The sequence below is a fragment of the Sus scrofa genome, chromosome 16, assembly GCF_054392235.1.
Source record: "Sus scrofa isolate SSC_HxYL_T2T_F1_AM1 chromosome 16, Sscrofa_HxYL_maternal_Yorkshire_Landrace_v2.0, whole genome shotgun sequence".
NCBI classification, from domain to species: Eukaryota; Metazoa; Chordata; class Mammalia; order Artiodactyla; family Suidae; genus Sus; species Sus scrofa.
Genome location: NC_139398.1, coordinates 73,791,673 through 73,803,783, shown reverse-complemented (window position 1 = coordinate 73,803,783; position 12,111 = coordinate 73,791,673). Strand labels below are relative to the sequence as shown.

The 12,111-nt window shown below is 36.9% G+C and overlaps 1 protein-coding gene across 1 annotated transcript in view; it reads left to right on the top strand.

The window, feature by feature from the left end:
• GABRA1 (gamma-aminobutyric acid type A receptor subunit alpha1) overlaps positions 1–9,015 on the top strand; it is a 66,583-nt gene extending 57,568 nt beyond the window's left edge. The window contains exon 10 of the mRNA XM_003134089.7: positions 6,135–9,015. Within this exon, the coding sequence (XP_003134137.5) occupies positions 6,135–6,446 (312 nt within the window). The 3' untranslated portion in view covers positions 6,447–9,015. The remainder of the gene's footprint in view (positions 1–6,134) is intronic.
• The last annotated feature ends 3,096 nt before the right edge of the window (positions 9,016–12,111 follow it).

Sequence of the window (12,111 nt, the reverse complement as noted above, 5' to 3'; positions counted from 1 at the left end):
TCCTGCTGGGAGGGGCTGATGCCTGCCCACTGGTAGGTGGAGCCAATTCTAATCCCTCTGGAGGGTGGGGCTTAGTGTCTGGATGGGATTAGAGGCAGCTGTGTGTCTTAGGGGTCTTTAGGTAGCCTGTTTACTGAGGGGTGGAGCTGTGATCCCACCTGGGTTGTTGTTTGCCCTGGGGCTTCTCAGCAGCAGCTGACTGATGGGTGGAGCCAGATTTTCCCAAAATGGCCAGAGAAAGGCATGGCTGCTGGAATATTCCCGAGAGAGCTTTTCTTCCAATGTCCTTCCCTCACAACTAGCCACCTGTTTTCCCAGGATGTCCTCCAAGAACTGCAGTCAGGTTTGACCCAGATTCCCCTGGAGACTTTGCTTTGCCCTGGGACCCAGTGCACATGAAAGTCTGTGTGTGCCTTTTAAGAATGGGGTCTCTGTTTCCCCCAGTCCTGTGGAGCTCCTGCACACAAGCCACACTGGCCTTCAATGCCAGATGCTCCAGAGGCTCTTTCTCACTGTGCCAGATCCCCACACATGAGAGTTTGATGTGGGGATCAGAATTCTCACTCCTGTAGGTGAGTCTCTGTGAACCCGTTAGTTTCCAGTCTGTGGAGCTTCCCACCCAGGAGGTATGGGGTTGTTTATATCATGAAATCCCCCTCCTACCTCTTGACGTGTCCTCTTTTTCTTCTGGAGTAGGATATCTTTTTTAGGGTTTCTGGTCCATTTGGGTGAAGAATGCTCAGTCTTTAGTTGTGAATTTTGTTGTTTTTAGGAGAGAAGTTGAGCTCCAGTCCTTCTATTCTGCCATCTTAATCCCGTCTAGGAAACATATTTTCTTGTTTATGAAATAAGAGGTTTGCATTATGAATCATAACACACAGAATTCACAGAAAAATTCTTCATTGTAAAAAATTTTCAAGTCCAGAACATCAGTTTTCTTAATTAGAAACTATTTCAGAAAGGATTTTAAAGCATATTTGAGAAGGATATTTCTACTTCTTGTGTTTGAGGGGAAATATGTCACAATGCAAGGAAGCCTTGGCATGGTGGATAAAAGGGCAGAGTCAGAGACAGAGATTCTAAGACATCTAGGAGGAGTCACTTTTCAGCAAATACAGAATACTAGTGTCTTGAGTCAGTCCCTAAAAGTACAGTTCTATGGTCATATACACTTGAATAATTATGTACAGTATATCACAGAATTATAGTATATTGAAATGTCTGAGAGGGTCTACAGTAAAGAAATCAATTTAATGATGGTTTTCCTGCAGCTCCATATATATACTGGAAAAGAGGATCTTTTGTGGTGGAAACATTTACCATATTTAATAAAACCTAAACTGTTCCTGGTTATAAGATATACCATTAATGTATGTATAGGTAAGAAAGAAAATATGCTTCCAAGTAAAAGCTCTTTGAGATTTACCTTTTAGCCACAGATAAATCAGTTGAATATCCCAGTGCTCTCCTACACAAGTAAATACCAAGAAGATTCTGTTTAGGATGCACTATTGCAGCCAACATGGACCAGAACCAGGTCCTACTCAAAATTTACTTTGCCTTGAACATCCTTGCCCAGTGTATATGTATGTATGTATGTATGTAAAAACTCTGAATTTTCAAACCAAAAACCTCAGGTCAGTTTCAGGAGGTGGGAGACAAGACAAAAGGAACTGCATTTATCAGTTGGAAAGGGGAGTGAGAGGATGGAGACAGTGTTTTTGTCCAGTACTTAACCGTAGCCATTGATGGTCTCCATTCATCCTACAACAGAAGGGCAGCCCCAAAGGAGAGAATACCAAGCCTGAGGATGAGTGATCATAAGACACTACACATTACAAGACCTAGCCCAAAGTGTTAGATGTGGAGTTAAAAATGCACATCTTGGGAGTTCCCTCTGTGATTCAGTGGGTTATGAACCTCACCTGTATCCATGAGGATTCGGGTTTGATCTCTGGCCTCGCTCAGTGGGTTAAGCATCTGGCGTTACCATGAGCTGTGGTGTAGGTCGCAGAGATGGCTCGGATCTGGCATTGCTGTGGCTATGGCGTAGGCTGGCAGCTATAGCTCTGATTTGACCCCTAGCCCTGGAACTTCCATATGCCACAGGTGCATCCCTAAAAAGGAAATAAAAAGCACATCTTAGAGTCACTAAAAACTCAACTAAATTTCTCCAGAATTAATGATATCCAAACATCAGCAATATGCAACTGAAAAATGAACTGTAGATATTGGAAAAAGTTGCTTTGCTATCTTAATCCTTTCTTTGCACACTGCAGTAGGCCAATGTTTTGATTTGTTTTGTTTTGTTTTTTGGTTTGGATTTTTTTTTTTTTTTTTTTTTTTTTGGCCATGCCTGTGACATGCGAAAGTTCCCCGGCCAGGGATCAAACCTGAGCCACAGAAGTGGCCATGCTGAATCTTTCACTGCTAAGCCACCAGGGAACTCAGGCCAATGTCTTTCTGACTGTAGCTCATTAGTGTGAGGGACTAGTGCCTTGTGAGATGAGTTCAACTTGGTCTGGAGAGCATAGGATTTGGGTGGAGAATTGGTGAGCTCATAGTTTAGTTTATTTATTTTTTTCTGACCCTATATTAGTCTTTCAAGTACTATGTCTTAAATAAGATTATTTAATCACTATCAATCTACAGTTCATATTCTTCAGTGTACATATATACATGTAGGTATAACCTTATTTCTATATATATAGAGAGAGAGAGAAATAAATAATACATTTATACCTATATCTGTCATTCTAATTAGAAAGAGAATATTTTCTATAATTTATCTATGTCTCTGTAAAAAAATCTTCCCTAGAATTTTACCTGTTTGACTGTCTTACAGCATGATCACAGCATGGTCCATGTCTCACTGACATTCAGAGAGGATAAATAAAATATCTCTTCTGAAACAAGCTGAATGTTTTCAGGAGAGTTAAATTTACTAACAGGATATAACTTGAAAATAAAAAGAAAATTCCCACAGGGTCTCACATTATCCACTGAGCACTGCAATAGCTTTCTTAAGATGCATCATCATACCGTAAATTGCTGAAAGAAATACCACCTTCTTTTTTTTTATTACTCAAATGAATTTATCACATCTTTAGTTGTATAATGATCATAACAATCTGATTTCACAGGATTTCCATCCTACAGCCCAAGCATATCCCCCCACCCCCAAACTGTCTCCTCCAGAGACCATAAGTTTTTCAATGTCTGTGAGTCAGCATCTGTTCTGCAAAGAAGTTCAGTCTATCCCTTTTTCAGATTCCACGTGTCAGTGAAAGCGTTTGATGTTGGTGTCTCATTGTATGGCTGACTTCACTTAGCATGATAGTTTCCAGGTCCATCCATGTTGCTAAAAATGCCAGTAAGAAATACCACCTTCTTAAAGAATATGGGGGAGCTCAGTATTTTCCAAAATGAAAAAAAAAAATCTATTATATCCTGAGAAACCAACCAGATATTTCTAAATATGCCTTTCAACATGATATTGCAAAAATAAATAAATAAATAAAAGACTCCAGGTGAGAAAGTTTAGCATCAGGGCATTATGATAAATTGGAAGTGGGAGAGAAAAAATCTACTGATACTACAAACTCTTCCCCAAGAATTTTTCCCTGCCTATTACAGATTATTCATTTCAGTTTATATAATAAAGTATCTGTCACTCAACTAATTTTGTTTAGATTATAATCTGTCACCTCTCTTCAACATCAGAATGCATATACACTTTATCTAAAGATGCTTTTCAATGTGTCCATTAATATTACAACTCTTATTTTCTAAGCAGTAGACAAAATAAGTTCAGTCTGTTTAACTATTAAATAAGTCATATGGATTTCTGATTTGTCACTTGGATCCTCTGAAGAGAGAATCTACTTTTACCCACTTTAGTTCTGTACAAATAAGGGTAGAAATTTCTGTCATTCCTCGTAAACCCTAAGCAAATATGCCTTCATTACAAAATGGCTGTACATTTGGAATAAGTGGCCTTAATTTTAAGGATGTAATACTAGAAAAAAAATCTGGACTTTTTTACGTGAGTGTCCCAATCAATGTATGCTTAAGAATTTTTGGCAGGGGTGGAGTAGCAGATGGGTTATGGAGCTGGATAATAAAGGAATTAACCTGTTAAAATTCCTGACTACTGCACCTTGTGAAAAACATCAGCCCTTCTAGAAAGTAACATTTTATTCTGACTCAATAATAAAAATACAAATTGACCAAAGTCTGTTGAGTCTGTCTGGTCAAATTTAGCTGCTCATCAACATTCTTTGTATAGTTTTGTGTGTGTGTGTGTGTGGTTTTTATTTCCTGAGAAACCACTCCTGAGGCTCCACTCCTTAGGAATTCTGATTCAAAATATGAGACTCCACCCAAAACATCTGCACTTCAAAAATTGTAACTGGTGATTTAGTGTACATAAAAGATCAAGACCCACTCTTTGAGACTAGTGCTGTCCAGCAGGAATATGAATGAGCCACAAATGTGAGATATATATAGGTATATAGATATAAAAAAATTTTTTCTAGTACCCTATTTTAAAGGTACAAACCAGTGAAATTAAGTTAAATAATATACTTTAGCCACTATATTAAAAATATTATCTTTACATATAAATAATACTAACATGATTTAGGAGACACAGTGCACTCTCTTTAAATTTTTCATACCAGCTTCAAAAATCCATGTGTACTTTATACTTTAAGCACCTCTCAATTTAGACTGGCCACATTTCAAATGTTTAGTAGTCACAAGTTACTAGTGGCAACTGTATCAGGACACATATCTCTAAACAATGATATACTTCATTTTAGAGTTGTCTGTATGACAGAACTCTAAGAAATGCTGCAGTCATTCATGATTTCACAGATAGCATTGATGAGCAGATAATCTTGCACAAGATTTGAACTCAAGATAGCCTAACAAATCTTGCTTTGTCATTTTCCACTGGAAGCATGGGGAGAAGGAACAAATAATCATTGGGTCAGCAATTTATCATTGCAAAACAAACCATCCCAAAAGTTGGTGACCTAAAACAACCAAGCATTTGGGACTGGGAAAAAAACCAGGTGGTATTTCTATTAGAATAACTTGGCCTTTCTCACATGGTTGTAGTAAACTAGAGGCTGCATCAGGGTGAGAAGATCCACAAGGGCCTCTCTCACAGATCGAGGGCCTCCTGCTGTCTGGATCTCTCACTGTGCATGATCTCTGGTCCCTCAGTAGTCTGGTCCAGGCTTCTACCCATGGCAGTGACGTGCTTCTAGAGGGCAAAAGCTGAGACTTCTTGAGGACAGGGTCCTAAGCTGTCACAGCATCACTCTGCCAAAGTCGCACATCTAGATTGAACAAATGGGGAAATAGACTCCATTTCTTGATTGAAAAGCCTAGAAAATATTTGCCTGCATTTTTCCCCAGCCTTATTGAGAGCTAATTGACACATAACATTGTGTGTGTTTAAAGTGTACGGTGTGGTTGATTTGATACATCTCTGTATTGTGAATTGGAGAGTATAGTATTAGCTACCCTCTCTATTTGGTCACACAGTTACCATTTCTTTTTTGTGGTAAAAACACTTGAGATTCTAGCCTCAGTAACATCCAAGTATATAATAAAGTATTATTATATATCATCACCACGGGTTAGCAGACATAACGTCCTGTCCAAAATATTCACAGGACATTTGGTCCATGCCCCAAAGTCCTTGACACGTGGTCATATTTGGTCCTGTCTAAAATATCCATATGACGTTCAGTCCATACCAAAGGACTTTGGTCCTAAGGGTCCTGTCTAAAACCATTTGGCATGGACCAAATATGCTCATGGGCATTTTAGATAGAACCAAATTTCAAGGACCTTTGGCATGAACCAAATGTCCTATGGACATTTTGGACAAGCCCAAATGTCCTGCAAGGTCACCATGCTATACATTAGAACAAACTTGTCAATGCTATAATGAGACATAGTATTTGTGTGTCTCATTCATCCAGTCGCAAAATACATTATTTAGATTTTAAATGAAGCTCATGTTTGAGTTCCAAAGTAAAGGTCACTTTGTTCAGCTACTTATAAACTTGCTTCCCACAATTGATTAAACAAAATCCGTTTCCTCTTTCTTTCTACAGCCAAAGAAAGTGAAGGATCCTCTCATTAAGAAAAACAACACTTATGCTCCTACAGCAACCAGCTACACACCTAATTTGGCCAGGGGCGACCCCGGCTTAGCCACCATTGCTAAAAGTGCAACCATAGAACCCAAAGAAGTCAAGCCGGAAACAAAACCACCGGAACCGAAGAAAACCTTTAACAGTGTCAGCAAAATTGACCGGCTGTCAAGAATAGCCTTCCCATTGCTGTTTGGAATCTTTAACTTGGTCTACTGGGCTACATATTTAAACAGGGAGCCTCAGCTAAAGGCCCCCACCCCGCATCAATAGGCCCTGTCATTTACATTCTGTTGTTCCGTCCTCTGCACTGGGAATTGCTTTCTCTTCTCAGTGCAGTAATTCCCATCTGCTTTATTGCCTCTGTCTTAAAGAATTTAAAGGTTTCCTTATTTCCATAATTCATCTAAGAACAACAGATCCCCTGTCTGGCAGCCCAGAGCAGAACAGAGCATACAACTGAGAGACAGGATTCTGAGAGAGGGAGCAAGAGAGCAAAATGGCAACAGAGGAGACAGAAGGGAAGAGAGAGGAAAGGAGGAAGAAGTAGGTCCAAAGATGTAAGGAAACGTAAAAGAAAAAATCGAACTTAACTCTATAACTCTGGGTCATTTGTAGATATATATATTTCCAAATATTCTCGAAAAAAAAGATACTGTATATGTCATAAAAATATTTTTATGTGAAAGTGTTTAAAAGCATAAATTATAAATGTTTAATGAAGAACAGTTTTAAAAATTCTGTCTTTATTGCACAAACTACAATGTGCTTCTTACATTTCTGTTTTGTTTTTTTTAAATCAATGTATAGCTTTAATGTTCTGTTTCCAAAGCTAAAGATCCCCATTCTTTCTCCTTTTAAAAATATGCCTAATGCACTATTTTGTTGTTAAATGCTATTTTAAAATCTTTGGAAATTTCATAGGCAAAGGTGCAGTTCCTCACTGTAGAGCACATTTCATTCAATGGAGACAAAGGCTTTAAATAGGCTACTTTACTGTCATGTGAGCTTTTACCACCAGACTCAATGAGGATCATTTTAACATGCAATAAAAACTAAAAATAAATAAATAAACTTAAATAAAACAATATGAAAAGATTTATTTTCCACCCTGTCTATATCCAGATAGCACATGTATCCAATAATCACTTGATTTTCATTATGAAGATGTTTTTAGAGGGGCAAAAATATTTTGCAAGCTCTAGAATTGTTGAATGTATTATTTTATATAACAGTACATTAAAAGCTTTAGACTGAAATTTATGGCTATTCAACAAATATAGAATATATAAATTATATATGTAAATATAGCATGAGATTGTACATTTTTTACTTTTTTTAAAGTAGTGCTCTTAAAATATTGTGTAGGACTCACCGCGCTTAGCTGTTAGAATGTTGTTAAATGCTATGGAAATACTTTTTAGAGCCTACATTGAAAACCAGAACAACCTAATGGAATCCGAAGAAACTTAAGATATATGGCTATAAAATCTACTTATGTAGAGAAAGCTTATAATTTCAAACTGTTGTCCAGCATCCAGTAGTAAATCAGTTGCTATCTGCTCAAGTAATGCCACATTTCCCTATTTTAGGCTCTTGTAATATAGAACGAAAATGGAAAAGCATTAGTGGGAGCTATAACATCAACTGTATATTATCGCTATCTTTGCTGATACCAACTATTTCAATGTGTTGTACCATATGTAGCATTAAATATAAAAATACATGAAAGAATGTACAGGAAATAGCTTTTATTGAGTAATATTACATTTCATTTATACTGTAGCAATATATTTGTAGGCATACTACGTAAGGGCTCTAATGACAAGAGGTCCATTAATACTCCCCATGAAAATTCTAGTCTGTTTCATTACTTCCCAGATGTTTTAGAGATAAATATTTATGCAGAAGGTATTTTTGAAGTCGCCTTTTGGCTGATAGAATTTCAGAGATATTTAAAATTATGTCCAGAATCTACATATCACCGTCTACACACATTTAGAACACTATGACATAAACCTGTCATCATCATTACCAAATAAGATAGTTGGGATCCATACCCAGGTTTTGAGCAATGTTTTTCTCAAAAAGCTGTTATCCAATGATGCAGGAAAATACGCAGTTTGTGTTTTCCTAAACAAACTCTGGTTTTCTTTTTAAATGTGCTTTATTGTTTGATTTGGTCCTGCCCAAATTCAATGAGCTAGGCCAATAAAGGCTGAACCAAGGATATTCTACTCTTTGGTATCATGTGTAGATATCATGTATAGAAAATAAAGTAAAATATGGCTCTAACTTCTGTGTTGCTGTTTATCTTGTTATTTTTTGGCGTTAATCTAATGTGTTTATTAAGAGCATTTTATCCTCCAGATTCCTCATGGCTAACATTTGGTCTGTATTTTGCTCATTAGATGTGAATATTTCTTACTAGTCTGCTTTCTGCTATGCAATGACTGCATTTCTATCATTTCTTAGTTTGTTAGTATATGTGGACAGTATTCTACTGTATAAATTGATTGCACAACTTATCAAAGACAATTTATTCTATGTAGCTTTTCTACAGTGCTTTGCTAAACCATGTATACTAGTTAAGTCTTCCTTGAAAATAAAGATACACTCTTATAGAGGAAAGTTCCTGTTAACTCCCAGGAAAATTTTCTAAAAGATGACACTGAATGTTTATTGCACCTTAGTGCAGTGAAGTGGCAATAAAACCTAACATGAATTGAGGTTGTTTATGGCAGATGCATGTTTTGCTTTACAGAGTTTAGCAAAAGCTCTTAATTTTATGTCCTACTGTATTCTATTATAATAATAAAGCTCATATTATTCAATAACCAAATGGACTGGTTGACTCTCTTTTCACATGATCATTGTGACCTCCCATTGCCCTGTTTGAAAACTCCTTCAAGTAAGAGAACCCCAAAGTGCCCAGTGCTGACAGGAAGCTAGGCTACTCAGAAGATTTTTGAAAATGTACCAATAGTATGATCCTAAAATATTGTTTTAAATGAACCACTTTAATTATTTTTTTTATTTTATGGCCACACCCATGGCATATGTAAGTTCCCAGGCCAGGGACTGAATCTGAGCCAGAGCTGTGACCTACACCCCAGCTCAGCAGTGCCAGATCCTTTAGTTCACCATGCTGGACCATGGATCACACAGCTCAGCAGTGCCAGATACTTTAGTTCACTGAGCTGGACCACCAAGCAAATCTGCAACCCAAGATGCTGCAGTCAGAGTCTTAACCCACTCCACCACAGTGCGTGAACCACTTTCAAAAAAGAGGAATTGTTAATCACCTGTTAGCTGGTGTTACCAGTAGCACTTAAACTTGAAATTTATAAAAAATATAAAAGAATCAAAATCCTGAAATGATAGTAGTTTGTCCATATGTAGTGTCAATACATTGATTTTCTGTTCTGATCCACCCCTAAGAGGCTGGTTTAATTGTTTTACAGGAGGAGTCTGCACATTACAGCTTTAAAAGCTCCTCCAGAGCTATTATAGTCCTTAATGTTTCTATAAGCACAAAGTCAGATTAAAGTACGAAATACGTGTAATCACTTGAAAGACAATGGAAAAATCGTTTCAGTGATAGAAATCAAACTAGACCTAGTTCCTACCGAAAAAACCATATGAGGCAAAACCCTTCTGTGTCAGACGGCAGCCAGGTGAAAATGAAGCAAATTATATTTCTGCAAATAAAAGAAGCATCTTCTTAAAAAATGATTCAGGACTTGGCAAAATTAATACTTTTTAAATCCTCCAAACAAATGACTTATTCAGTCCAAATAAAAGTGCCCATGTAAGCTGGCTGAACCATCACATTCACTGGTTTCTTGGCTCTCATAAAAATGAATGTAGTGAATGCTAATTATTTGGGCTATCAAACTACACCCATGCCAAGGCTCAAGGTAAAAATGATCTAAGGAAGCAAAAGAAGAATGGACTTGGCATTATGACTGACCATCTGTTTGAATTTAATTATACCTGTTCATTAAGACCTTTGTTGGAGTTTTCTAACATTTACCCAGTTCTTGTGACCAACAAGAACAAGTCATCTAACTTGATTACACTACAGCCACAAGTTAGTCAAATAAATTGACTCTGAATGTGAATTTGATTCTACTATCATTTCCTGAGTCTCTACCCTGTGGTAGTAACTGTGCTAGTTGACAGGGATGTAAAAATAAATATTTAATGGCCTTTTTCCTTAAGGAAATCAAAGTTATAATGGGGTGGTGGACAAAGAATTAAGCACAAATAGTAATTAAAATAGTGTGATTAAAGTAGAGGATGCTATGAAACACATAATAGGAGTACCTAGCCACTTTTCATAAGGTTAGATCATTGAATCTGTAGGAACTAATAATGTCTAAGATAAAACTTGAAACATAAGAGGAATTGAGGAGGTCCTGCACCACAAGACAGTGACCTTGGGACTTAATGCCAATCTGTGCATTTTTAGCTATTTAGCCACTGACTAAATAGTTGGGATGTCTTAGAATCCTTCAGCTACTGTGGCAGGTACTGAGATTATAGAGATGAAGATGACAGTATGCTCTTGGAAACCTCAAAATTTTATAAAGAATCTAAGTGAATGAACCTAGAGGTACAACACTAAAAAAGATGTACAACTACCAATAAATGTACAAGGGTTAGGGAGTTTATACTTGGGAGGTAGTATGAGAGAGAGCTTCAGATGAAAGCGATAGCTGAGCTAGGTTTTGAAAGATGATTCAACATTTATCAGGCACTTTATAGTGTTGGGGAGGCTGCAGGTGATAGAGGACACATCTTTCATTCAAAAATAAAAACGCATGAAACTCAGTCACAAAGTCTACTGCCAGGGATATGATATATACATACACACACACACACACACACACACATACATATATATATGGAAAACAGTGCATGAATATTAGCCTCAGCTCCAGCTATTTGGTGCCATGTATCCTTACATATTACAAAGTTACCAAAAAAAAAAAAGCCAAACACTTGATTTTGAATTTCTTTTTAATTCCAATTTTGAAACTACTGTCTGTCACATGTAATGTATCAGCCAGTTGAATTTGGCTAATTCAACTGATTAGTGATCACTCTGTTTTTCAGAATGTCTATACAAATCCACAAATTTCTTTGGTAATCATTTAATTGAGCAGCTACACTACATTTGGTGTTAAGATTATTTCACAGAGAGAAAGGGAAGGTTATCCTTCTCTGTATTAGTTAGCAAACAACAAAACTCTACTTGAAAGAATGCTGATTTACTCTATTTCAAAAGTCACATTATTTTTCAACAAAAGATTTATGGTCTAAAGAGAGGGCAAAGTTTCCACAGGATTGCAAAATATTAAGTTCCTTTTTGGTATTGGTTGATAATTTACCTGTATTTCTCTATAAAATGTAGCATATAGTATTATAGAAAAGATGATGTCCTCACTAATTGCAATCAAAAATAGTTCATCAAAATTTAATTTATGCCTATTGCCTTCTTTGATCTTACCATTGAGTAGTTATAAGAGAAAAAATTCATTATAGGTCTGTTGATTTGCTTAAAACACTGGGGAAGTGATTTCGCCAGAGTTTAAAAAGAGAAAAAATGTCCTTATTTATAAAGATACTTTCAAAACTCATCTTTAAAAAAAACTACACAATCTTCTTACTAATGGTCTATATTTTGAAAAATAATCATGTAAAGTAATAGATAAAACATGAAAAAATTAGTCATCTCTTGCCAAAAGGGAAAGTCATCCTAAAAAAGCTAGAGTTGGAGTTCCCATCGTGGCTCAGTGGTTAACGAATCCGACTAGGAACCAGGAGGTTGCAGGTTCAGTCCCTGGCCTTGCTCAGTGGGTTAAAGATCCGTCGTCGCCGCGTAAGCTGTGGTGTAGGTTGCAGACGCGGCTCAGATCTGGCATTGCTGTGG